Source organism: Corvus moneduloides, chromosome 1 (genome assembly GCF_009650955.1).
Source record: "Corvus moneduloides isolate bCorMon1 chromosome 1, bCorMon1.pri, whole genome shotgun sequence".
NCBI classification, from domain to species: domain Eukaryota; kingdom Metazoa; phylum Chordata; class Aves; order Passeriformes; family Corvidae; genus Corvus; species Corvus moneduloides.
In genome coordinates, this window is record NC_045476.1 from 143,190,310 (window position 1) to 143,214,099 (window position 23,790).

General features: G+C 41.9%; 1 protein-coding gene across 1 annotated transcript in view; it reads right to left on the bottom strand.

Annotated features, from left to right (window-relative positions):
- The window catches only part of NIPAL2 (NIPA like domain containing 2), a 56,355-nt gene continuing 32,565 nt past the window's right edge, over positions 1-23,790 (bottom strand). Inside the window, exons 4-11 of the mRNA XM_032130078.1 lie at positions 21,113-21,172; positions 19,018-19,139; positions 12,957-13,053; positions 8,879-9,014; positions 6,433-6,521; positions 4,574-4,637; positions 3,170-3,264; positions 1-2,861 (exon numbers count right to left, since the gene is read on the bottom strand). Coding sequence (XP_031985969.1) covers positions 2,767-2,861; positions 3,170-3,264; positions 4,574-4,637; positions 6,433-6,521; positions 8,879-9,014; positions 12,957-13,053; positions 19,018-19,139; positions 21,113-21,172 — 758 coding nt within the window. The 3' untranslated portion in view covers positions 1-2,766. The remainder of the gene's footprint in view (positions 2,862-3,169; positions 3,265-4,573; positions 4,638-6,432; positions 6,522-8,878; positions 9,015-12,956; positions 13,054-19,017; positions 19,140-21,112; positions 21,173-23,790) is intronic.

Below are 23,790 nucleotides of genomic sequence, written 5' to 3' on the forward strand. Positions count from 1 at the left end.
TAGTCCAAACTTCATTTATTTTTTGCCAGCTGAAACTGTTGGTAAATGCATCCTGATATTTTACAGCAAATATTAAACAGTCTCGCTCTACGCCAGAGCTCCCATTTCCAGGCCCAAGGCCAGTTAATACTTCATCTCTTGCTGCAGCGTGACCAGCAGTGGAACAAGCGCTAAATGAGTCCTGCTGGTCCTGGTCTGTCAAAAATCCCAAGCTGGAGCATGAGGGACCACGTGAGACACTGCCTGCCTACCACACCTTCTCCTGGTTTGATTTCTGCAGATCCCATGGAGAACCTGCTCAGGAAAAGTCAGTCTGCAGGCACAAGTTTTGCAGCTTATTATCTGGCCCACATTTTTGATGTCAGGAAAACCACTGCAAGAAAATAACTCATTATTAAGGAGAAGGGCTCCAGAGACGGCTTTTTGTTCCAGTGCAAAGGCTTTTCTTTTAGCAGGCATTTGTCTGTGGTGTTTGCAACCTAAGTACGGCAAGCAGAATCTGAAAATAACACTGATTACAAACTGATTCTTGAAACAAGTCATGTCCGTTTCTTGGCAGAGCAGTAATGGATTCTCATCACTGAGTTTTTCCAATCCTGTAATACATTAATTAGTTGGAACATATCCACATCTCAAATATCATGTCAAATCACAACTTTTAATTGCACATAATTTCTACCAGTGTTTTGGTCCACAAATTATTTTGAAATACACTAGAGTTAAAATAAAACATTTTAACCCTTCTAATTTTTAAATAAACCCATAGGAAGAAAAAAATATTGTTCAAGAAGAAATACAGTGATTTAAAATAAGTAATAACTTTTGCCACAGATTTTTACATTTGATTTCTTGCTTTAAAGAGAAAATCCTGTACTCGGTAACCTTTATTACCTCCTGCAGCCCTCCTGAGCCATGGAAACAGATTTCGGAAAGATGCCCAAGGCCAATAATTTAAAAAAGCAACAATACTAAATTCTTTCACCCATTTGTTTCCCAGGTCACAGAATGAAAACCTGTAGACCTCTTATTTCCAATTTTAGCACATACTCTCACTTGAGACTTAGAAAGCAGCTTAAATTTGACTTGCAAAAGAAAGAGAGACGCATGCCCTTACTCCCTCAAGAAAGCTTGGGAAAGTCATGTGCTTTTTTTTTTTATTTTAAGTTTTAGAAACTTGAACTCAAGATGTAAGACAGGAAAGGAAGGCCAAGCCAGGCAGCTGGTACAAGGAAGGTGCAGACACAGAGTCTTGTCCTGTGTCAGCTGGAAAAGACCCATATTAAAAAACAGCTTTACAAGTCCCCAGATGCCATAGTTCCTGGGACATTGCTGCACATGAAATACTGCAGCTCTGTGTGTGCTTTGCAGCATTTGAAATAAAACTGTCTTATGGATCTTCAGCTGTACCTATTTTAAAAATAAATAAACAAATATTTGAGGGAAAAAAAGGAGACTTGAAACAAAATACACATGATCTATGGCCCCTACCGATTACTGCAGATTAACTCAATCCTAAACAAGATATGAACATTTTTCAAGAGTGCTTTCACTTGTTTATGCAGAGGATGTGTCTGACCCCCACAGTGCTGCCTGAGGTGGATCAGTACTACCAGGCAGGGTTAAGTGGACCCAAGATGAATGCCTAGAAGAAGCTTTTCTGATGGGACACTGGGATGGAGGGACACCAAGATGTCCCAAATCTGAACACAAAGCCTGTACTGCCATGGCTCCCATCACTGCTTGCTCTTCGAATCAGAGTGGAGACACTACCATTTAATGAAGGGGAAACTGTACAGTTACTGTGACTCTTTGTGATCCTGTTTTCTACAGCCTTTTCTCATGCAAAATTACCAGTGGTAACAGGATTTGCCCTACTTTTCTTTTTTTACGGGTATTTTTCCAAGCCATACCAAGAGAGGGATCCTGGCTACCCCCCTTCCTCTGAAGAACTATGCATTTTCTTCACTAAGACCTTCTTTTGCTGAAAGGAGAAGCTAAAACTCAGACCAGACTATGCTAACAGATTGTAGAGCCCAGCCCAGTCCAGCCCAGTGCACAGGACTCCTCTGGAAGGATGAAACATGTCAAGTATAGTACCCTTGTCCTGCCTTGGCTGGGCACCTCAAGTGTGTGCGTGTGCCCACGTGCCTGTGTTTATGGCAAATACTATCTTCCTGCTCCCCACACAAATACTTACTTCCTTGGAAGATAAGAGAATTAATCTGATGGTAGGAGATAATTAGGATTGTTCCTCTACACATAATACAAAATCCTTTTTGTGTACCTATTTGTGTCTACTGCATATGTGCTCACAGTTTTCACTCCTGAACAGGAAGGAACAGGTTTAAAAGGGATTATACATGTAGGAGAATACTTTGAAATCACTTAGGAAAATTCTCATTTCTCACCTTTGTCTTTAAACATTTACACAAATCTGAGGGGTTCCAAAGGGGAATTTTTATAATCCTGTTCTGTGCTTACTGTATTTAAAAGCAGTTAAAACTCTAAAAATGTCCTCAAGAGGCATTGATACTAGGAGAACATTCCATTTCATTAACGGTTATTTCATTTTTGTTAAGGCTTCCTTTATCTTTAGAATACATTTGGTACAATCATGGGATAAATTAATTAGGATCAAATAATACTATGACTCATCAACATACAGGCGTTTAATGTATACTTGAATAGGTTCAACAAAAAGGTGCTACTGATCCTTGTTCCAGTGGCGTTCCTCCTGCTAACTGGCATGTAAAGTGCTTTCTTCTTTCAGCTTTGCCTTTTCACCGAATCATCTTCCTTATTCTGGGTGCCATAGCATGAACTGTGAGAATCTGGTTGTATTTTGCCTGTCAATTTTTGTCCTAAGGAAATGTGGTGAGAGAAGGAAAAAACAACAACTCTGTGAAGAATTTTAATACAACAAATGCCCCACCAATCCATCATTTAAACATTCTTTGCTCCAGTAATCATTGTTTTCATTTGACTGGTTGTAACAATAGCTTGGAAAAACCCTGAAAATTTCTTTGAAAAATCTGTTGGGAACAGGAATAGAAATTAAGGGAACAGTATATTTATTAAATATGACTAGAGCACATTTGTGACTCAATTCTCCTAGGTCATCCCATTATGATACCTCATTTAAACGGAGTCAGAAAAAAGCCCTACTTACCAGGAATATGTCCACAGTCAATAAAAGGAATTTGTAAATGCTCCTCTTTTTTATTTCTTGCCATTATAATCACACCAAGGAAAGATAAGAGACACCTGCAAAATAACAGTGGCATAGTATCATTAGAAACAGTTCACTGCATCGGAGATGAGAATTTCTTTCCATGTTTCTTTTTTAAGGATTTCCAAACCCAAGTTGCTGAGTTTATAAAGAAACACATCTTCCTGGCAGCTCTATAAATTTATTCTGGGCCTCTTTCAGTCTAGATTTTGCCTCCTGAAGCTTTATTATCAGTTCCAAAGGCTCCACAGCCAAAATGACACTTCCAGCAATATATACCTAATCAGATGCCTGTGAGTGTGAGACCACAACATTCGAATCCCTGAGCAAATCTTCACAGAGCATCCAAGCTAGCATTCTAGCATGTGCAATTTCATTAACAACTCAGTCTAGCTGCGGACAATCGACATCTCTGTTGTTTTTCTCATTTGATTGTGTGTCTCAGGGGCAGGCTGCAAGCCAGGAACAATGAAAAACTGCAGTGGTTGGACACATCATCTATCCGCTGCGTGTTGGACACACAACCCCCAGTTCCTATCTGCCAAATACATGGCTGCTCATCTCCATTTTTTGTCTCTTTTCCAGCAGTCAGACAAGATAGCGGCTGTGTGCACCTACTCCAGCCCAACGGCACAAGATGAAGATGTCTGCAGCTATCAGCCCCATTTATTTGACAGCACTGTGGCAAGACACCTCCAGCAGTTCTAGGAGATCTTTTAACTATTTCATGCCCATTATTATAATTGTCACCTCTCCCAAAAGTTGTTATGGTGCTGATAGCTAGCAGAAGGTTTCTGCTCTCACAACACCTAGGCCATCCTTCAAAAACTTATTTAGTGTGCTCTGAATTTTTCTGCAGGCACACTGTCTTTCTTGACTCAGGAAGATGGGGGAGAGTCATTACAGTACTGCCTTGTAGGCAAGCAGCTCATATAATTTGCCCGTGCTCACAGGCAGCAAAGACCAGCCAGACGCACCAGTGGAAGGTAACATGGGAGGAGAAGTCTCACAGCTGTGAAAGCATCCCTATAATTTGATATTTGGTGGAGAGCAATGACTTCTCCTTCCTGCTGGAAGAACACATGATGCTGGTTTTTCATTCCATTATGAGATTAGTAGTTCACAAGTGTCTCACATTTTTACATATTTGGATTCAAACCCAGGCCTCCAAACTCCCAAAGCACAAACATCAATCTTTCCTTTAATGTTTTTTTTATCCTACTATAATGGCTATTCCATAATACTTTAATAAGAAGGTGGGTTTCTTCTTACTGAGAAGAGATTCCACAAGGCAATGCTGTTTCAGTACAAATCTTAGTGCAGATTTTAGGCTGATACACTTACCCGAACAGAAACATGAACACACTCAGTAAAGCTGCACTTTGGAATTCCCGATAAAATATGACCCCTGGAATGTGACAGAAACAAGAATTGCAGATCTTGACTGGCTTCCAAGTGATATGAATTACAGCTGGGAGGGTCAGGAGAAGTGTCATGCTTAAACAGAGCAAAAAAAATCCCAAATAAGGTATTAATACACATTGTGATGTGTTCACTTTATGTCCTATATTCCATAATCTAGGCTTTCTCAAGATACTGCATAGGACTGGAGAAGATTTAGTCAATCAGGTTGGAACATGTGCTGGGTTGGTAATTGCACAGATGCACATATTTTTTGCATTGTCAGCAACAATTTCTATGCAGGTCAAACTCGAGGTCCTATTCACAAGCAGAGACACACCAATACAGCTAAGAGGTTCTTCATGGACTTCATTAAGCTACTCCAACAGACCATGTGGACATCTTAACTCCAATTGGGAACAGATTTTCAATAACTAACTGTGTCCCTGACGTTTACACCAAGTGAAGAGCTCCAGCAGCCAGGTTTGCCAAATCTTTCTAGCTGTAGGGATCACTAACTCTTTCTGGTCACCCCTCTTCCAGGAATTAGCACCTCTGTAGTGGAGGTGACAGAACCAGATGTGTATCTGGATCTCAGCTGCCCCTATTAACAGCCAGGTATATTAGCTTTAAACCACTGATGAGCACAGTTCTGCTTAGAAACGCCAGAGAGGGAACCAGTGCAGCTCAAGTGTGACTGTGTCTTCAAAGGCCGTAACTGTGGATGGGGGAATCATGAGACAAGGCACCTTCTACGAGCACCCCAGCAAGATTCAGCAGAGGTTGTTCTTTTAAGCTCTACACTGGTTTAACTAACCTGGTGCAAATGCATGTGTATCCACTCTCAAAGCTATTAAACCATTCCTGAATAGGTACTTGATCTTTTAAGGAGGCACCAGGCCAAATTCCCCATATGGTCACAGGAACACAACCCCCTTTTGGCAAAAGTTTCCTCTTGGTCACAAAGTGTAGGTCTCTTCTAACACAGGTGCTGAGGCAATCTGCGCATGAAGCTAACTCCCCTCCTCATTAATGGCAGCTCTGCATGAGAAACTCCTGCACAGCAATGACAGGAAAGCCCCCAGCGTGTGTTAAAATGAGTCATAAATGTTCTAACAACATGATCATTTTGGCTCACTGCTGATACAGCATCTTAGTCGTCCTCCCAGCTCATGTTCTTACACTGCGTACCAAGATTTGCAGTCCCTCTTTAACAATGCTGAGTTCAAAGTTCTCACCCAGAATAAAATGTTAAATGCTTAAAAAGTTTTTGTAGTCATTTTATTTCCTTCACTTAACCCAGAATTCCACTTTTGAAATGGAATATACGCTAACTACTATGAAGCACAGCTGGTTGTCATTTGAGCAGTTTGCCAGGCTGTTAAAATTACTCTACCAGTTCGTATAGGGAGAGGCTGGTGTGCACATGGTAAATTCATTTACTGGGTGTCAGTAAGAGGCTAGGATAAATGCAGGTACTTCTAGTAAGCCAGAAAGGCATAGTAAATCACACATATCTATTTTGGAAAGGTTAGAATTTGATTATTTTTTATAGAATTATAGAATGATTTGGGTTGGGATGGACCTTAAAGATGATCTAGTTCTAACACCCCTGCCATTTATTTTGTTTCAGAAGTTGTGAACTTATTTATTTTTCAGAACTTAAACACCTATGACTTAGGAAAAGTTTCTTTCTGTGAAGACAAATATGACTGGTTTGGGTTCCTATCCACAAGGTTCCTATTCTTAAAAACCTGATGTTTAGAAAACCTTTCTGCAGAGGAAGAAGGTCAGAAACAAACCTGAAATGGTGGCACTGGTGGTGAAGAACACAAAATTAATGGGGACAACTGCTGTTGCTTCATACAGATGCATTGCTTGATTCAAGAACCTGCAAGATAAGCATCATTGCAATTCATGCCTACAGGAGGTTCCTTGCACTTTAAGCCAGGTTAAGCCACCTCTTTTCAGTTTAACAATAAGTATGGCCATTTCTTACCACAATAGCAAGTAGCCCTGGACAGCATACATATACTGAATTTACTTTCTGGTTTTGACTCTGTGGAGTACAAATGAATAGGTGAAAGCAGGAAGGCTAGTGTGGATTCTTCTAGCCATAGGCTGTCAATGGACATATTTTTGAAGCATTCCTGGAAAAATTTTGTCTGCCACAGATAAGGGAGGAATGCTAGGGTATTATTGCTTGTTATCTGCATTGGTACTTGGAAGCAGTGCTGCTTCAAGCAGCCAGGGACAAGTTGCTCTAACTCAAACAGGTTGTGTAAGGGTATATTTGCATCATGGACATGAACACAGGAGTTCTCATAGGAACTGTTTCACTTTGCTGAAGTCCACATTGCTGCTATGGCTCAACCCAGTTTGGCTGAAACACCTGTTTGTGTGTTTATCCATGCAATCACACCCCAGAAACACTCTGTCCTGCCAGGAAAGTCCAGGAAGGTGGCTTCAAGCTTGGGCACCTTGGGCTGGAAACTCTCTGCCCTGCTCTTCAGAAAGGCAACATGAACCCTCACCAGAATCATGGGCAAGAGTGAGTAGGGCCACAGGAGCATACACTGCACACAGACCTGCAGGACTGAGGCATTGGCTGTGGAGCAGCCTGCACAATCTGCAAAAAGGCAAAGCAAGTAACCCACTTGTGCAGAGACCACAGCTATCAACATTCACCCATAGAGTGATGAATCATGAGCTGGAATTGTGGATGCACCTGTAGATATTCTGTTACGTGAATGGTCATTTCAGAGAAAAAAAATCAGGAGTCTGCAGAGTATATTCAAACCTGTAAAAAGAACCACACTTGAACATTTCACTGCTGCAATATATGTGCACAGTAAAAATCCAAGCTTGGATCTGTTTTAACCATTAAAATAATTGTGTGGTTATTTTAGCAACTGTTGAACAGTCTCCATGGTGCTTTAAAAATAAAGAAATCCTACATATCCACAGGATAGTCAGGATTTTGAAGTCATTGAAAACACCTCATTATTTTCTCCCATTTGCAACAAACTTGGTCACAGGGACTAAAACAGTGATACCAAGGCCCAGAGTTGGATCCAGGAGATTGTTGCAGCACAGGCTGTTTTGAGCTAATGAATGACAGTCAAATAAAATAAGGGGGAAAAAAAATAAAATGAAAAATTTAGACTGACAGCACCGTCCCTGTTAGAAAATGCATCCAAAAGAGTAGAGAGAAAGGGACACTGAGCCCAGGGAATTAAATGGGCACATTTCACTTCTGCTTTAATTTTGGCCAGCAAAAGAAAGAAAGAAAAAATTACAAGATGGAGAGGTTAATTCAGCATCTTCTTATTTACCAAGCACTTATTTCCTATTTTAAATGCCCAGAGCTGTTCTCCAAGTGAAGACAAGCTGGATGTAAATCACTTTATAATCTGTTACAGGGGAGTTCCTGAGTCAGCCATGGAGAGTCAGTACATAATAATGCATGGACTTTCTGATTCCACATGGGAATGGTATGTTCTGCCATGAAAAAGCTGGGTTGGCTTTTCTACTGGAAAATAATCATGCAAGTAACTACTCAGGCTCACACTGGAGCAGTCTAGATGAGATTACTGAAGGCTGCTATCAGCACCAGAAGCAGAGGGACAGGCAGAAAGGGAACAGACTCTGTTCAGCTGCAAGACATATTTTACCGTGCTGCCACCCCCAGCAATCTGCAAAGGCAGCATAAACCCATCACTTCACAGACCAGAGGCCTGCAGGGAAAGCTGAAAGGTACAGTCAAACAGGATAGCAAAGTACAACATGCAGATTTAACAGAGGCAGGGAGAAAGTTGGGATAAACTCCCTTCTTCAGTCTGACTGGGGCCATAAAGCTGGGGAACAGACATGAATAATGAGGGTAAACATGGCCATTTGATTATTCAGCAATAAAGGCTTCTAAAAGTAACCCCCAAATGACTACACAAGCATAAATTTCACTTAGTGTGTTAAGACTTGTGCCAAAACTAGGCAAGAAAATTTGGAAAGACCTCATTGAAGGTGATAATGAGAGGAGGCGGCGTCCATAACAATCAATTACAAACTAAGAAATAAAGCTTAAATAAACAATACAATCAGCTGGAGACAATTCATGCATCTGTCAAGGCTCTGCCAGGAGTTTGTTGCCTTAAAATGCAACTTGTATCTGGAATCATTATCAGTACCAAATAAAACTGACAGAAAAAATATGTATAAAGATTAGTAGGTAAGTAGAATCTCACTTACTTGATCTGGAAAGCACAAGAAGCTGCCATTAAAACAATCATCATATAGAAAACGGAGTAAGTTAGCTGCATTTTTCCCTTCACAGAAAGTGCTATCATGCTGGACACAGCCTTAACAGCAATGACAGTCAGTGATGCTGAAAGGGAAAGGAAGAGATTAGCAGGGCAAGATTCAGATTAGCAGTGACCTCAGCACATCAGTGAGGGAGGAGAAAGATCCAGGTCAGAGACACAGGTCTGATCACTTAAAATAAGACTGAGGAAGGATTTGGGCACCTAAAACAAGTGTATGATTTTATAAATGCTTGCTAAGCTACTGTCTAAGCTCAGTGGCCTTAGGTCCAAGTATGCTTTGTGTTTAGCCTTTAAGTTCTTGCAGCACACTGAACTCCCAGTTGAAGGTGGTACAACAGCCTCCACATCCTCCACACAGACTTTATTTAGCTCCAACTTCTAATTTGGAGCCCATGTTACAGTATTCAGGAGACGTCTGAGAGGTCTGGTTATCTGTTCAAAGCAGTTAGGATGCCTCTTTATAGAAGCCTGCATGTGACACTTGTCACCCTCAGGATTTCTCTTCTGCAACAGGAACTGGACAGAGTTGACTTCTGGGATCACATCCCAAAGCACTTAACTCTTCCCATGGGCTATATATATATATGAAAAGCAGACAAACAACACAGAGGTCTGCACTTCATTTCAGGGGTCAGGCTCTTAAGACCGTTTACTGAATTTATCCCACACAAAGAGTATTTCAGTAGTGTCAATCCATTTAATCACTATCATTGCATCACCACAAACAAATTTCGGACAGCAGACAATGGTTTTAATACATGTCACCAGTTCAGAGAGGTTCTGCAAGACAAGTCTTTTAGAAAAGGGGCTGAGAGTTTAGCTAAGAGTTATTTTACGTTTCCTTTTGGAGCTCTTAGTTTATGGAAGCTAATCCAAGAAGTCTGTGATTACTGCAAATAAAATGTAACAAATTCAAAAAACCCTAAAAATTTCAAGAGTCAGGATGTGGAAATGACCTCTGAAGAAAGGTAATTAATTGTCAGGAGCACTGTCCCCCAGCTGAGATCCAGTTCCACCCTCGTGCAGAGCTTGGGAGTGTTGGATTTCAGTGGTCTGATTCATCCTCCTGTAACATTCAGATTGGCAAGGAGACCTGCACTGTGCAAAAGGTTCAGGCCAAGGGTTTGGGGAAAAGGAGGGGGAAGAAGAATGAATGCAGGTCTGTGAGTTTGATTGCAAGCATTTCTCTTATAGAAAGTCCAAAAGTTCAGGGGGAGTTTAAGAGTTGCATACACCCTGTGGTGATGCGTTCATCACCATGAAATTCACTGTTTTCATGACAACCTTTCCACCAAGCACTTCACTTCTTTCTCTGTAATGGAAACAGGTGAAGTGGTTTAACAAACACAGCTGTAAAACAGAGCAGAGGTCAAATGCTGGCCTGCAGTGGTGCAAATGCTATGATACAAAGTCAAAAATACACTCAAGCCCCAACAAGACATCCATATAAAAATTGAGATTTGCACTCTAACATGGGGAAGTTATTATTTTAAAAGAACACTTACAGGTAAAAATGAGTATTTTGAATTGTCCAGCTAAGGGTAAAGATTGCTAAAATTTTTTTCTGATGAAAGGGCAGTTTCCATGCCTTATAATTTTAGCAAGACAGAAATGAAAGCACCAGGGGGTTTGGTTGGCTGGTTGGTTGGTTTATATTCTTCAAGAAGTGGAATGATCTTTTTCATTAAAGCAACTCTGAAACAAGTTTCAAACCTAGGAAGTTGTTTTGTCTGTTAGAACGACCTCCCCTCAAGGCTAGTGTGACAAATGATGTCACTTTCCAGCTGTTACGGCAGAAAGCTCTGAAATCCCACTATAATCTGAAATGTTTCCTCCTAAACTTATGATAACTGAGTATATACATGAGGTAAGATGATTCTCACCAAATGAATTTGCAGAGTTTTACTAAGCAAAACTTGATCAGGTTTTGTGATCACCTCTGTATTTTCTTGTTGGTGAAAGCAGCTTGCCTATCCAGTGAAACACAAGGCTGCCCTCTCTTTAAAGAAACCTTTCTACATTTAATTTACATCTGTATGAACACTCCACCAGGAATATATCACCTTTCATGAACACCCACCCCTTTGGCAGGCAGGGCCTTCCAAGGGCAGTGCCTGTGTCACACAGCTGGGAGCAAAGTTATGGGCAATTTTTCAGCACCTCCATCACTTTGCTCAGCAGAGAGGTCAGAGACCAAGCAGAGTGCCTCAAATGTCGATTTGTGGGGATTGCCAGGCTCCAGGACAGCTGCAGGAACCAGAGTCAGATGCGGTTCTGGGTTTCATGCTCAAGGGAAATGTCAGTATTTCAGAAGTTCCCATGAACCAGGATTTGTTTGTTTGTGTCTATTTAATAGAGCAGAAATAATGATACATTTTTCCTCAGGCTGCATATGCTCATAAAAACCTCAGCAGCCACCAGCTGAAAATGTATTTTTGGTTGATTGCAGCCAGACCACCGAACTGCAGTTAGTGCCTGCGAGGGCACAGGTTTGCAGCCTTGCTGTTGTTCATCAGCTCTGTGTGTCCCTTTCACACTGGCAGCATCAGGGCTGGCAGGATGCAAAGCAGGGCTGTACAGACCAACTGCCCAGGTCTCCCAGGGCTTGCTTGGGGCAAGCCCAGAACTGCAGCAGTGATGTGTAGGAACACATCTGGAAATCTTTAGGCTTCCAGTTATGCAGAAGGAGGCTGGACCTTTGCTCAGGAGTGCACAGTGCTTCATGCTCCACATGGCCGTGTTGGAAGCTGTAGAGCAGCTCAGGCGAGCTTTGCCAAAGCTCCAAGTCTCTGTGCTAGCACTGGAGTTGGGGGATAGCCACACTCACACTTCCCTCCTCCAGTTAGACCTAAGGCTCTGGGGGCTCTTCCATCTCTGCCTCATGCAGGGAGCGTGGAAATCCTTCAGTGCTTCTGCAGAGCTACAGATCCTAACGTTCCTAGTGCTGGGAAACCTACATGGGATGACTGTCCCCAAAAAGTTGTTCTGAAAGTCTGAGCTTTTCAGCTGAGTAAGGAACCAGTCAGGGAGGGATCTGAAGGAAGAGAGTTAATAAACCTGTGAGAGTTTTTCACACTCAGTTAAATCAAAATTTTGTACCTGGCAAAATTCAGTGAAATTCTATTTTATCAAAACCCTCATGGTCGTCTCCATTAGAAATGTGTAAATCTTCGCAGACTGATACGTGCACCCACTGAACTCGGTAAAAAAATAACCTTTGACTTCAATGGCACAGTTCAAGCACCTCTCACTACAACCAAAGACTTGTGGTGTGCCATGAGGGTTTCACAGAGAAATGACAAGACAAGGACAGGAGAATTTGTCACACGGGGTGGTGAAAATTCTTCACATAAGCCTGCAAGCATAGGACCTTTAGAGATGACCTCCTGACATTTCTCAAAACTGATCAAGTTTAACTTTATTGAAAGCTGCCGATAAAATGGTCTCCCGTATTTCCCTGGTTATTGATTGTGGTGACAATGATAGAAAACAAACTTCAGTGGCCCACTGCATTCTTGTTCTACTTCAGGAAAGGTGGTAAAATATGAAATGTTGCATATGCAAACAGTCAGAGATAATTAAAGTTGTTGTACAGTCACAGCATATCACTGCATTTGTTTACAGAGCACTTACAAGGTCTCAGCTGCTCTGTTTTAGAGAAGTGATTTTCACAGCCTGCTCTCCAAAACAAAGTTTCAAATAGTCCACTTTCCCAGGATCTAAACCTAAAGTGTTATTTTAAAAAAGTTTCAGAATACCATTGCACATAGCATATTAATTTGAGGGTATCTGTAAAAAGAAATAGTCCCAGAAATAAGCATAGAAACTACGTTTCATAATCAGCTTTTCTCTTCACAAAGAGACTCCAGTAAAAATCATGTGAAATGTTTCAATGATTCTCCTAGAGCACACTGCTTTGAAATGGCTCTAATCTAAACTATCCAGAGAGACAAGGAATTATCAAGTAACAGACAGGAACATTTAACTGTATAATATGTTCTTACCCAGTAGTGCTACCATCATTAACAAAACCACGATGTGTTTCACAGCCTTTCTTTTGTAAAAATAGAGGAGAATGCAGAATATTATAATTTCTAAAATCTGAAAATAAAAGAGAAGAAAGTTAGAGCTGTGAAACTATGTAATAACTGCTTCATTCAAAGTCTTTGAGATGTCATATTCATTTTTGCTGCTCCACCTGTTCAAAGAAAAATGGCTTTGTAAAATATCTTCTGCTAAAAAAGAACTATTGACAGTTGACTGAGCTAACAACTGTTGTCATTTATCTTTCCTGTTACAGCAAAAGTTAAACGTTGAGCATTTCTTATATCTTTAGTTTTTATTTTTGCACTTCTACCTGTATTTTATCACTGGTAATGTTGAGAAGACTTTTTTTTAATGTGACAGCAAAAGTACCAATATTTATCAGTAATAATACTTACAGAAACTCTGTTTATAATTCTTATGGAGTAAAGCACCTAGCTAAAGAAAGAGCAATCTTTCCTTTTAGCTATAGTATTCCTAATGCCACTCACTCTTTGTGATGTGAAAGCTTATTTTTGCTACCCTCTTTGCCCTTGTCATCATTCCTACTAAAAACTCCCCTCAAAATTTTGTCCAAATTCTCTGCCTTACATCATAAGGAGGAAAGCGTTTATTTCACGTGATAGCTCTCAAATCACAGGTACCTGCCAGGAGCTTACCTTGAAAAGTTCAATGACACACTAGACCACACCACAGGACATGTTGAGATGCTGAAGCAGGTTTACCTACACCATGCATGGTCCAGTTTTGCTCCTTCAATAACATGTGACAGCTAAATGACAGACAGTTAAATTTGCTGACTTGCTGTTAATGTGTCTCTGCAGATTCCCTCAGTAACTCCTGCCTTTTGCCATCTCAACAGCATGGGTATTTTGCCTTCTACCCAAAGGGGTTGCCCAAATATCCCTCTCTATGCCTAAAGAAAACAGCAAGTGCAAGGGCCATAAAGCTTCTGTGAAGCCCAGAGACTTACGAAAGCAGGAGTGACGCACCTCTGCACCTAAGGGGTGCTCAGGAGCCCAGTAGCCTTAGAGACAGCATGAAGATAGAGAAGTTCATTTGTGCATGTCAGAAAGTAATCAAATGGGGGAAATAAGACAGAAAATGAGATTGTCATCATTACTGAATCTCGTTATTGTTATTTTTTTCCAACAAAGCAAATCATGGAAACACCTGTTAATCTTTTTGATTTTTATCACCAGCATACTATTTTATGTTTCATAATGCCACTTCATTCTTAAACCAACAGCAACCATATGGCAGCAGTAGACTCAAAAGTACCTGGGTGTTGTGCTGAGGAAATTTCCAAAGAGGTGACAGCACAGTTACTAGTGATGGTTACATAATGTCAGTAGCCCATTTCTCATTTTGGAGAGTGACTGCAGAAGGAAAGCTGTCAGCTATGCCCAGTTACTAAAATTCTCTGCCACACTTATACCCTCCCCAGTTCAGTAGTGTTTAAAAATATGAGCAGAATCAAATTATGCTTTAATTTAATTTTTATTTACCTTCACGTGGATCCCTTGCTCCCAAAGACAACCAAGAGACAACTGTGTTTCAAAACATGAAGAACACAAATTTGGATTTTATACCATCTTTCTTTAGAAACTGTAAATTTTTATCACAAGATTAGAAAAACCGAAACAGCAAATTTGGTTGGTTGATGGGGTGTTTGGTTGGTGTTTGTTTGTTTTTACGTGTGTTGAATAGAATAAAGCCTTTGGCTGTTGGTTAAAAAAAAAACAAACAAAAGCTTTCCTGGGTTACTGGGCTAATCCTAATTGAATAATCTTTGCAATCTCTTGTGAAGCGCTGGTCTCATCTTCCTCCAGACTGATGTCCCTCCCCACTAGGCTTGCACCCAGACATGAGTGCTGGGCCACCAGCTGGTGGAAAAAGAGGCTTTTGCCTCAGTCTCACAGTAAGTAATTTGGCCAGCCTCTCCAGCTTTATTCAACAGTGCAGCACTGGGTATGTCTAAATCAGGAACCAAGGCACAATAAACGACAAGGTCTGCAGACAGGTGAGTTCATCTTGGCCTCCCTGTTGAAAACTATAACAGGGTTTTGAGGGGACTCGAGAGGAGAAGTAAAGGTGGCAGCTTTGCCCTTCGTGCCACTGGCCCTCTTAGGGCCAGAGGGGAATATCACATTATCAGGCTGCAGCTACAACAGCCACCAAGTAGCTTCATTTGCTATTCTGACAGTGAACAATTGGTAACAGAATAGAAGAAATCCGTGCTAAATAAATATTCCCCACTCAGAAAGGTACTCATGTTAAGAAAGGAGTGCCAGAGATGTCCTAGGTGTCCTCTTCCATGACACACCAGTTCAGGTCTGGCACACAGGATGGTGTGACTGGGACTGGGCCACGGCACCAGGTGACAGCACTGTGAGATCTGCTTCCCTCACCAGTGCAAACCTGAGCACCAGACACCCTTTCCAGACCCTTTGGGTGGTTACCAGAGTGTGCAGAAACCCATGAGACAACCCTACTGCAGGCAGCCAGCTACACCTACACTGATTCATTTTATATCCTCTAGACAATCACAGCAGGGGGAAGCACCATCACCATCTGTCACTGAGATTTCAAACTATGCAAGAACAATCATCCAAAAACAAGCCAAGGGACAGTCACTGGCTCAAACTGCTCCATCACAGCAGCTCTCTCATTCCACTCTCTCTTCCACTTCAGTGGCAGGTAGTCCCAAGCAGCACCAGCTTTGACTGAACCAGACCATCGTAGCTGGCTTTGTCCATCAGCCTTCTGTTGGTCCTCATTGTTTCATGATCTCTTCTCTTGCTAAAGATACCATAAAACTCCACTGTGGTCTCCTCCTGCTTAAAAGTAAACTAACCCACCAAGAAGACATGTCTGAAAGGAAACAGCCAAGCAAAACCATCAAAAGGACATTGGAGTCCCTGATGGCAGCTCTGGAAGAGGTGCACAGGTCCGTGTACGTGGCTGCCTCTACCTCCCAGGGAAACACCAAGAGCAGCCATGGTATAGAGCCAGAGATGGCAGTCCTGTGACAAACCTAGGCAGATAAATTATGTTTGCTTTCAGGGCTGCTGTTTCAGTTTACTCAGCTCTGTCAAATCTCACATGCTAAGCAGGAAATTCAAACAGTTAGTTCTCACTTAGTGCTGCCCAGAAGCCTAACTATTCTTCCATGGTTCTCTGTCACTTGGTGACCAACTTACAGGTCATCTTTAATGAGAAGACAAGGGAGAGTCTGTGACAATTAAGTCACATTGCAAGCAAAGTGCATAGCTCCTAACAGGGCCTCACACAGCCAGGAACCCTTCTGGGGTGCCCCAGATGCTTCCTACCCAAAACAGACCTTACTCTCATCACTGATAGCTGTGGTAGTGATAAATATGAAGTCCAGGAATGGGAAGTGCAGAGATTATATCAGCTTCACATACTCTGTTTAGAGGAACGGAAGGAATTTCACCTGCTTACAATCATCTTTGCTATTATAACTATTCTCTACTGAGGTCTCCTCAAGCTCACATCTCATCAACATTTTTTAATAATCATATTTTTCATGTTTCTAAGCATTACCAGAAGGCACCAGAACAAAATACCACATTGTCTGCCTCAGCTGTTTTTCTGGCATATACAGGATAGTCTTCTAGGCACTTTGAAAGAAAAGCAGAAATGTTTTGAGACTGATTTTGCAGAGATTAAATATTAACAACCCAATTCTTACTATGCTTCTGTTTAGGGAAACCTAAGAGCTTCATCTATGATTTAGGCCTTCTGTAGAAACTCAAAGTGCGCATTAGCAAAAGAGAAAAAAACAATCTAGGATAGTCATTCTTGCTCAGACATAATTATGCTACTGCAGAGTCTCAGAAGATGACTCAAAGTTGTCTTGTGGGAATTAGAGGCTACTTCTGCAAAATATACCAGTGGAGTGCCACATGGGGATGGTTTGCCACCCACAGAGAATATTTTGTACCACTGGAGCATTGTATTTGTCAGCAGACCACACTTTGGGGCTACTTTTAGAAAGACTGTTGCACTGCATTATACTTCTGTACTATCTCCTCACTGTATATTTATACTGGAAACTCTGCAGCTTCTGCTGCACTTTTTTATGCCAACAGCCAACCTGTGCTAGGCATTTTACAAACAATTTTGAAGAGCTCGTTCCCTGCCCAAAGAGAATGTTTACAGCAGGGTTTGCCTGATCTTCCAGCAGCATACCAGGGTAACCAGGCTGGTATCTCAGAGTCTCTTGTGGAGCCTTTCACTCTCCCCTTTTCTTTGGTCAGAGGAAGTTCAACACAGATGGATCCATGGAACAGAAGGAACAATTAAAACTTGATATACTGTTGAGTCAAGCAGATTTGCTGTGTACTTACTCCATGCTTCCCTACAACCTATGCTCTACATGTAGAATAAGATGCTAGCTGAGGTAGGAAAAGAGGTAAGAGGAGGAAAGAAAGTTCAGGGGTTACCTACTACTTCCTCCCAGTGTCTCCTAAGAAGAATACAGCACAGTCTTCCTACTCATTCAGTTGTATTCTTGAAAACTTTTCCTGAAATTAAGTCAAAAAAGTACTGAGGTGGGGAAAAGCCCTTTTCCATCAACGTGTTGGTTTCAAGAAAATTGGAATGGTATACCACACAGAAATTTCTGGTGCCACTGGGCATGGATAGGGAGATTTCTCTCTCCACCATTTCTGCACAAATGGGTGAATCAACAATTTAAAAACCATGCCTAAAATGTCAGGCTACTTTATCATCTGTAAGTGGAACTGAATGGTAGAAGGTGATGTTCAGTAGAAAAGAAAGAGCACTGATACCCCTGTTTTGAACTCCCTCCTCTTACTCTGCTGATTGCATGAAGCTCCTGTGGTTGCTGAAGCTACCCTTACTGGGTACCCTAAAACTCTTGGGTATTGCCTTCAAAAGCCCCTCTACTGCCTGACTGAAAGGACATGTTGTGATTTATACAGCATGAATATTAATTTCTTCCACTGAGCTCTTATCACCATCTTTCAGGATCTTTTAAAGGGCACAAAAAATAGAGAGAGAGTTTAAAATGCACAGCAAATTGAAAAGGAGGATCAATATTTTTTATGGTAGGATGCCATTTGTGTTTAATCAGTAGTTCATGGATAGTTAGATGCATGTAAAGTCTGAAGTTTAGCTAAAAGATTAAGGTCCTTAAACTGTCTACTCAGTGGCCTCCTAACTGAGAATCTTACTGAGAAAAGCCTGGGCACTAAGAATCTAACTTGAGTGAGTCACGTCTCTGGGAAAAACTAACTGCTTCTGAAGCTCCTAGATTGCATCTTTTACATTCAGCTGAAGGAAAACATTTTCAGCTTTCCAGAGGAAAAGAGGGACAGAAGTTCATCCTACTCACTTCGGTCTTGTTCCTGATGTTAATTAAACACATCAAAGAAGATGTATGGTGTTTGAAGTTTGTATACAGATACTTTAATCAAAATGGTATTTTTGTATTTGAATTCCAACTCAGGTTCGGATTAACCTAAGTGGCAGTGAAGTAGGCCACCCCTTCACATCTCAGCTCCTTGCAAAGCTCCTTTCAGCCAGGCTTAAGAATAAAACAGAATATTATGAAAGAACAACAGCAGGACCAAGAACACACATAGCCTGATTTTTAAAAGCACAATTCCATCACATTCCAGAAAAGCCCTGTAACTTAGATGTACAGGCAGACAGGGTGGCATGAACACATATATAGGAAATTTAAGCAGTACCAATATTTAGGTTTTCCCTCTTGTTCCCCAAACATCTAAATCTTTCCAGTCTTGTTGATACTGCACAATTATGATTTTCCCCTGATATGTAGTTAAAAAATATCTTTTGTTGCTGCGTATTTTCAGCTTGGATTCAGTAGGATGATGAGGGACTTTCTTTCCTATGAAAATCACAATTTATCTTCAGGAGCATTTTTTCTGCCACTAATTCATAATGCTGTAAAAAGCCCAGTAACCCCAGTTTTTCTGATTAAGGGAGTAGTGTGAAGCAGATACTCACTGAATATACCAAAAAAGGCCAGCTGACTAAGTAATTCTGTACTTGTCGTGCTGTGAGCTCTTGAGGTACACTTGGAGTGAATGTCACCAACAAGTATATCCCTGTTATAGTCAGTGTTCCTCCTTTGAAAAAAAGGACACGTTAGTTTGGCAATACAGTATTTGGTAATCATGGTCATACTTGATCTTCAGCTGGTTTGGAAATATTTTCTAGAAGAAAATTTAAGTCCATTTAAGCAGATCTGTACTTAGCCAATTGGATTGCCTTGCATTTGTGGCCTTATCTATTCTAATTTTTATTAAAGACTCAAAGAATTTTGGAAATGTGAAAAAAGCTGTCAGTAAAGCCATGTGAATTAGGGTTCCAACTCAACAATGCATTTTCAAATACTGTCAATTCTAAACCCAAATTTATGAAAAAGAAGAATCAATCCTTTGTATTTCTCACAGGCAAAAGGTGCATCACACAAACTTAGCCTAAACTGAAAGGACAAGTTTCCTACTAGTGCAGTCAGCTGGATCATTTACCAGTGTAAATAAACATAACTGTCCCAAAGTCAGTGTGGCCACAGAGACCTGCTCCAGCTATCAACCTGCCCTGGAAGCATCAGATGCAACACATATGTGCCAGTCAAGTGCTCATGCAAAGCTGTGATAAGGTCAACATTCTGGCCACTCCCTGTTGTATTTGCAGATCTATGAACTGTTCTAGAAAAGGATGATTTGCAATAGACTCTTCAGCCACTAGGTTGCCAGGGCCCCTTTCAAGGTTGAACTTGCATTATTATGTTTCTAATAAAAATCTGCAAGTTCTGCCTTGTGGACATCCAACTGACAAACACAGATGTTCACTGAAGTATCAAGATAGAAGTGAGCCGATCCTAAGATCATAAACTGTATTGGATTAAGGAAGATATTAGCTAATCAATTTTTCTTCAAGCAATCTTTAAAATTCTTGGTAAGCCTATAAATCGGCACAGAATGCAAGGCTCAGGAATACAAAACAAAGCACATCCAGAGGGCTTTGCTGGCACTGCTATCTCACACAGCTCCCTTGGAAAAACAGAACTGTGTTATATTTATGTGCTTGCAAAACCATCACCATATTTCCCATTGTACAGCTCATTCTTATGGAATGTAGCAACATTGTTAAATCCGTCTTGCAAAGTCAAACTCACAGAAATAAAATATATCAGCTGAACACTAGTTAAAGCAACACACAGTGTATAAGGCCATAAGGGAAACATGATCAGTGAAGGGGGGGGGGGTTGAATTTAGCAGCTGAGCTGGCAAACTTGGATTCCAAACTTAAATAAATCGTATATAGCATTCCTGGAATGATACGGAACAGATCTCTCCAACACATTCATGAGAACAGCTGTCCTCACTACAGTTTGGACAATCAAGCTTAGATGCTAGGAACCCACAGAAATATCAGGTGCCCTGTATCAGGTGCACTGTCCCAGTTGAGATGGTTTGGTGTAAAGCCCAAACCCTGAAATGTGCTTTTCTCTCACTATTACTGTGTTCAAGGCGAGAAGTTTTGATATGCAAAAAAATCTTGGACACAGACAAAAAGTTGACAGGCTTTTACAGTGAAGACCACATTTCCCAACTGAACACTTGACAATATGATTATTTGTTTTTTGAAGTGATAATACTAAAACCAGAAGGGAAGTTATCACTTTAAATTGAGCTTGCATTTTTGTGCAATATATATGCAGTAAGAAAAAAAAAATCTTGTATTTGAATGAGTAACTCAATAACTTCCCCGTTTTTATTAATTCTGTGTTGTACTCATAAATATAATACTAAAGACAATCTCATAGGCAAAAATAGAAAATGAAAATAAATTTGAGCAATAAGGCCACATAAGGAATGAGTTACGGTTGTAAGAGCAGAGGATTTGGGAATACAGTCTTTTCCTCATGCAATGAAGATTCTCTCTCTTTCTATCACTTCTTCCCAATTTTAAAAGTATCTGCCTTGAAACACTTGCTTGGGAAAGTGGGAGTGTGAAGGTGGGGGGCTGCGTGAGAGTTACAGCTTGCTAAGCATATGGCAGCACACGTCTAGATTAGCAAATGCTTACTTACCCAATATATCAGCAGTCCTCACGGTCTTCTTTAGGAAAAAGACAGAAATAAATGCACTACCTAGAATAGAAATATAAAGACTTATATATATATATATATTTTTTAGAATATCAAGTGCTATAACAAAAACCTGCCCTGGGACAAGTTTAAATATATCTCACGGGTCGTGTTGTTGCACCATACCATGATATAAACAGCCAGCAGTCCATTCCTGCAGCCAACCAACGCTCAGTTTCTGTAAGATTTCAGACGTATCCAGCAGGCTCTTACGTGGTTGAAAAGATGCCCTTCCTATTTCCCACGCAGGGACACTGCCTAAAACAGGAAAACTGGGCACTGATCAGCCTTACTGTTTCACCCCCCATTTTGCTGTATGGACTGGCTTAAGGCAAATTGCATCATAGAGCTATAAAGTTCTGCTTCTTTAGTCTTCAATGTATTAGAGGCTTAGAAGTAAAGAAACAGCAGTACAGGCTTATAGGTAAAGTACCAGCAGTACAATTGAGAAGATGAAAGTCACTGCAAAAACACAGTATTTAGTATGAACTAAGTGGTCATGACTTCTGCAAAGAGGGAGAAAACCCCACACAGGTACCGTATGGGAGCACTGTCCATGGTCTTTCAGAGTGACTCGCTCTGAGGGAGGAGAAAAATGGAAGTGAGTCCTAGAAATTATTTCCTCTTTTCTGGGAAACACTTTCTCTTGTTCAGCTTTTGCATCTGACCTCTGCCAGCTCCTAGTCGTACCTCTTCAGGATGGGCAGCAATGGGAAGATGAGCAGCAGTAGTGGTTGGGGCAGGTTTTGTGGTGAGCAGCTCAGTGTGGACATGTGCTAGAGAGGAAAGAAGGGCTTTGAATTTAGGATGGATGAGACTGGGAGACATGGCTCTATTCCAGCACACGACATCTACCTCTAAAAAGAAGAAAAAGAGGCTGGATAGCTCCTATGTAAAAGAGATGAGCAAAGTCCTCTGTGAGAGGTGCATCAGTGATGTTAGATTCATCCAAAAACCTCAAAGAAAGACTGCTCAGGAGGGACAGCAAAGGGATGTGTTGAAACAGAGTCATGGGATGCTGCTACAAGAGCTCTGTACTTGTCTACAGAATGGTTTATTATTGAAATAACAGTCCAACATTTTTACAACTATCTTTGCCTCATTATCTCAATTCTTCTCATGGAAAATTTACTTTGTGGTTAGCTAGTAAATGTACTCTAGAAAAATCTAGAGAGGTTCATACCAAGAGCCAAACAGAGAACTGGAATTCACCATCATGAGTTGGGGTCTCCGCCCCTGCCATGGAGCCCTGGGAGAGGGGCCCTGGGGGGCAGACACGGGGTTTCCCTGCCCCTGGTCAACCTGGTTCCCATTGGTTGGTTTGTGTTCCCTGCGCAGGCAGAAGGACCCTTGGTCCCGTGACTGGAACAGTTCCTCAGCAGAGCCCCGGCCATGCGGCTGGAGAAATAAACATCTCTGAAACATCTACCACGAATCTGTCCATATATACTTCTTTTCCACGGGACTCCTGGTTTGATATATGCGTGTTACAGTGGAGAATGCGGCCACGACACCGATCCCTGAGGAAATTCGTGAGTAAAAAACCACTCTAGACCTCTCTCTTCTCATCTTGGTTTGGATATTCTCTCTGGACTATGGAAGAATCGTGGGAAATGGGGCTCTCTGAGCCACAGAAAAAAATGTATCTAGAAGTAAAAGGAATCCTTGAACAACAAAACAAAAAAGTAATGCAACCAGGAGATCTAGAACACTTTTTTATCTGGCTTTTCAAAAGGTTCTCCTATATTTCTCGAGACTTACTTTTTGATATCGAACCTCCTGGATCTTGTGAGGGGTGTTTCTGGGACGAGATCTGGGATAAGGCAAGGGATCAAAGAGAAGCTTTCCGTGCATACCTTGTAATCAGTGAAGCTCTTGAGGAGCATTTGTATGGTCCCATTACCCCCAAAGCAGAAGATCATACTTATCCCATGGCCGAGGCCGCGCGGCCGCCATCCCGGGAGCACATGACTGCAGCCGTGCCGGCGGAGGTGCCTGCGCTGGATGCGCCCGGCCCCCTCGGGAGCGCGCGCCTTATCGCGGACCCCATCCCTGTCTCGGGGTCCCCGGCCACGCGGCCGCGAGTGAGGGAGCGATGCCGCAGATGCCGTGGGTGTTGTGGGCCACGAGCAGCCAGGAACCGGGCATCGGCGGGGCAGGCCGCTCTGAGCACACGGCTCGGAGAGCCCTGCAGAGGGAGAAGCGGCGGCTTCCACAGCGACACGAGGAGCCGCGCAGCGCCGAGCTGAAACGGGGCCGCTCTCAAAGCAGCGTGGAGTTTGCGGAGCGGAACCGCTCACAGGGCACGGAGCCAGTGGCGATGGCAACGCGGGGCCGCGCAGAGCCCAGACACGCAGCAGAGCAGTGCCGCTCGGAGGGCGCGGAGCAGCCGCAATGCGGGGGCCCGGCCGAGACGTCGGAGTTGGCGAGGTGGCGGCCACGCGGGACCAGCAACCACGACAAACACACGAGCACGTGATAGGAGAAGTTATAGCAATGAAAATCACAGGAACTGTGAAATGGTACAATGTAAAAAACAACTATGGATTTATAACACGAGATGATACAGGGGAAGATTTATTCATCCATAGAACTGCCATTAAAAGGAATAACCCTAAAAA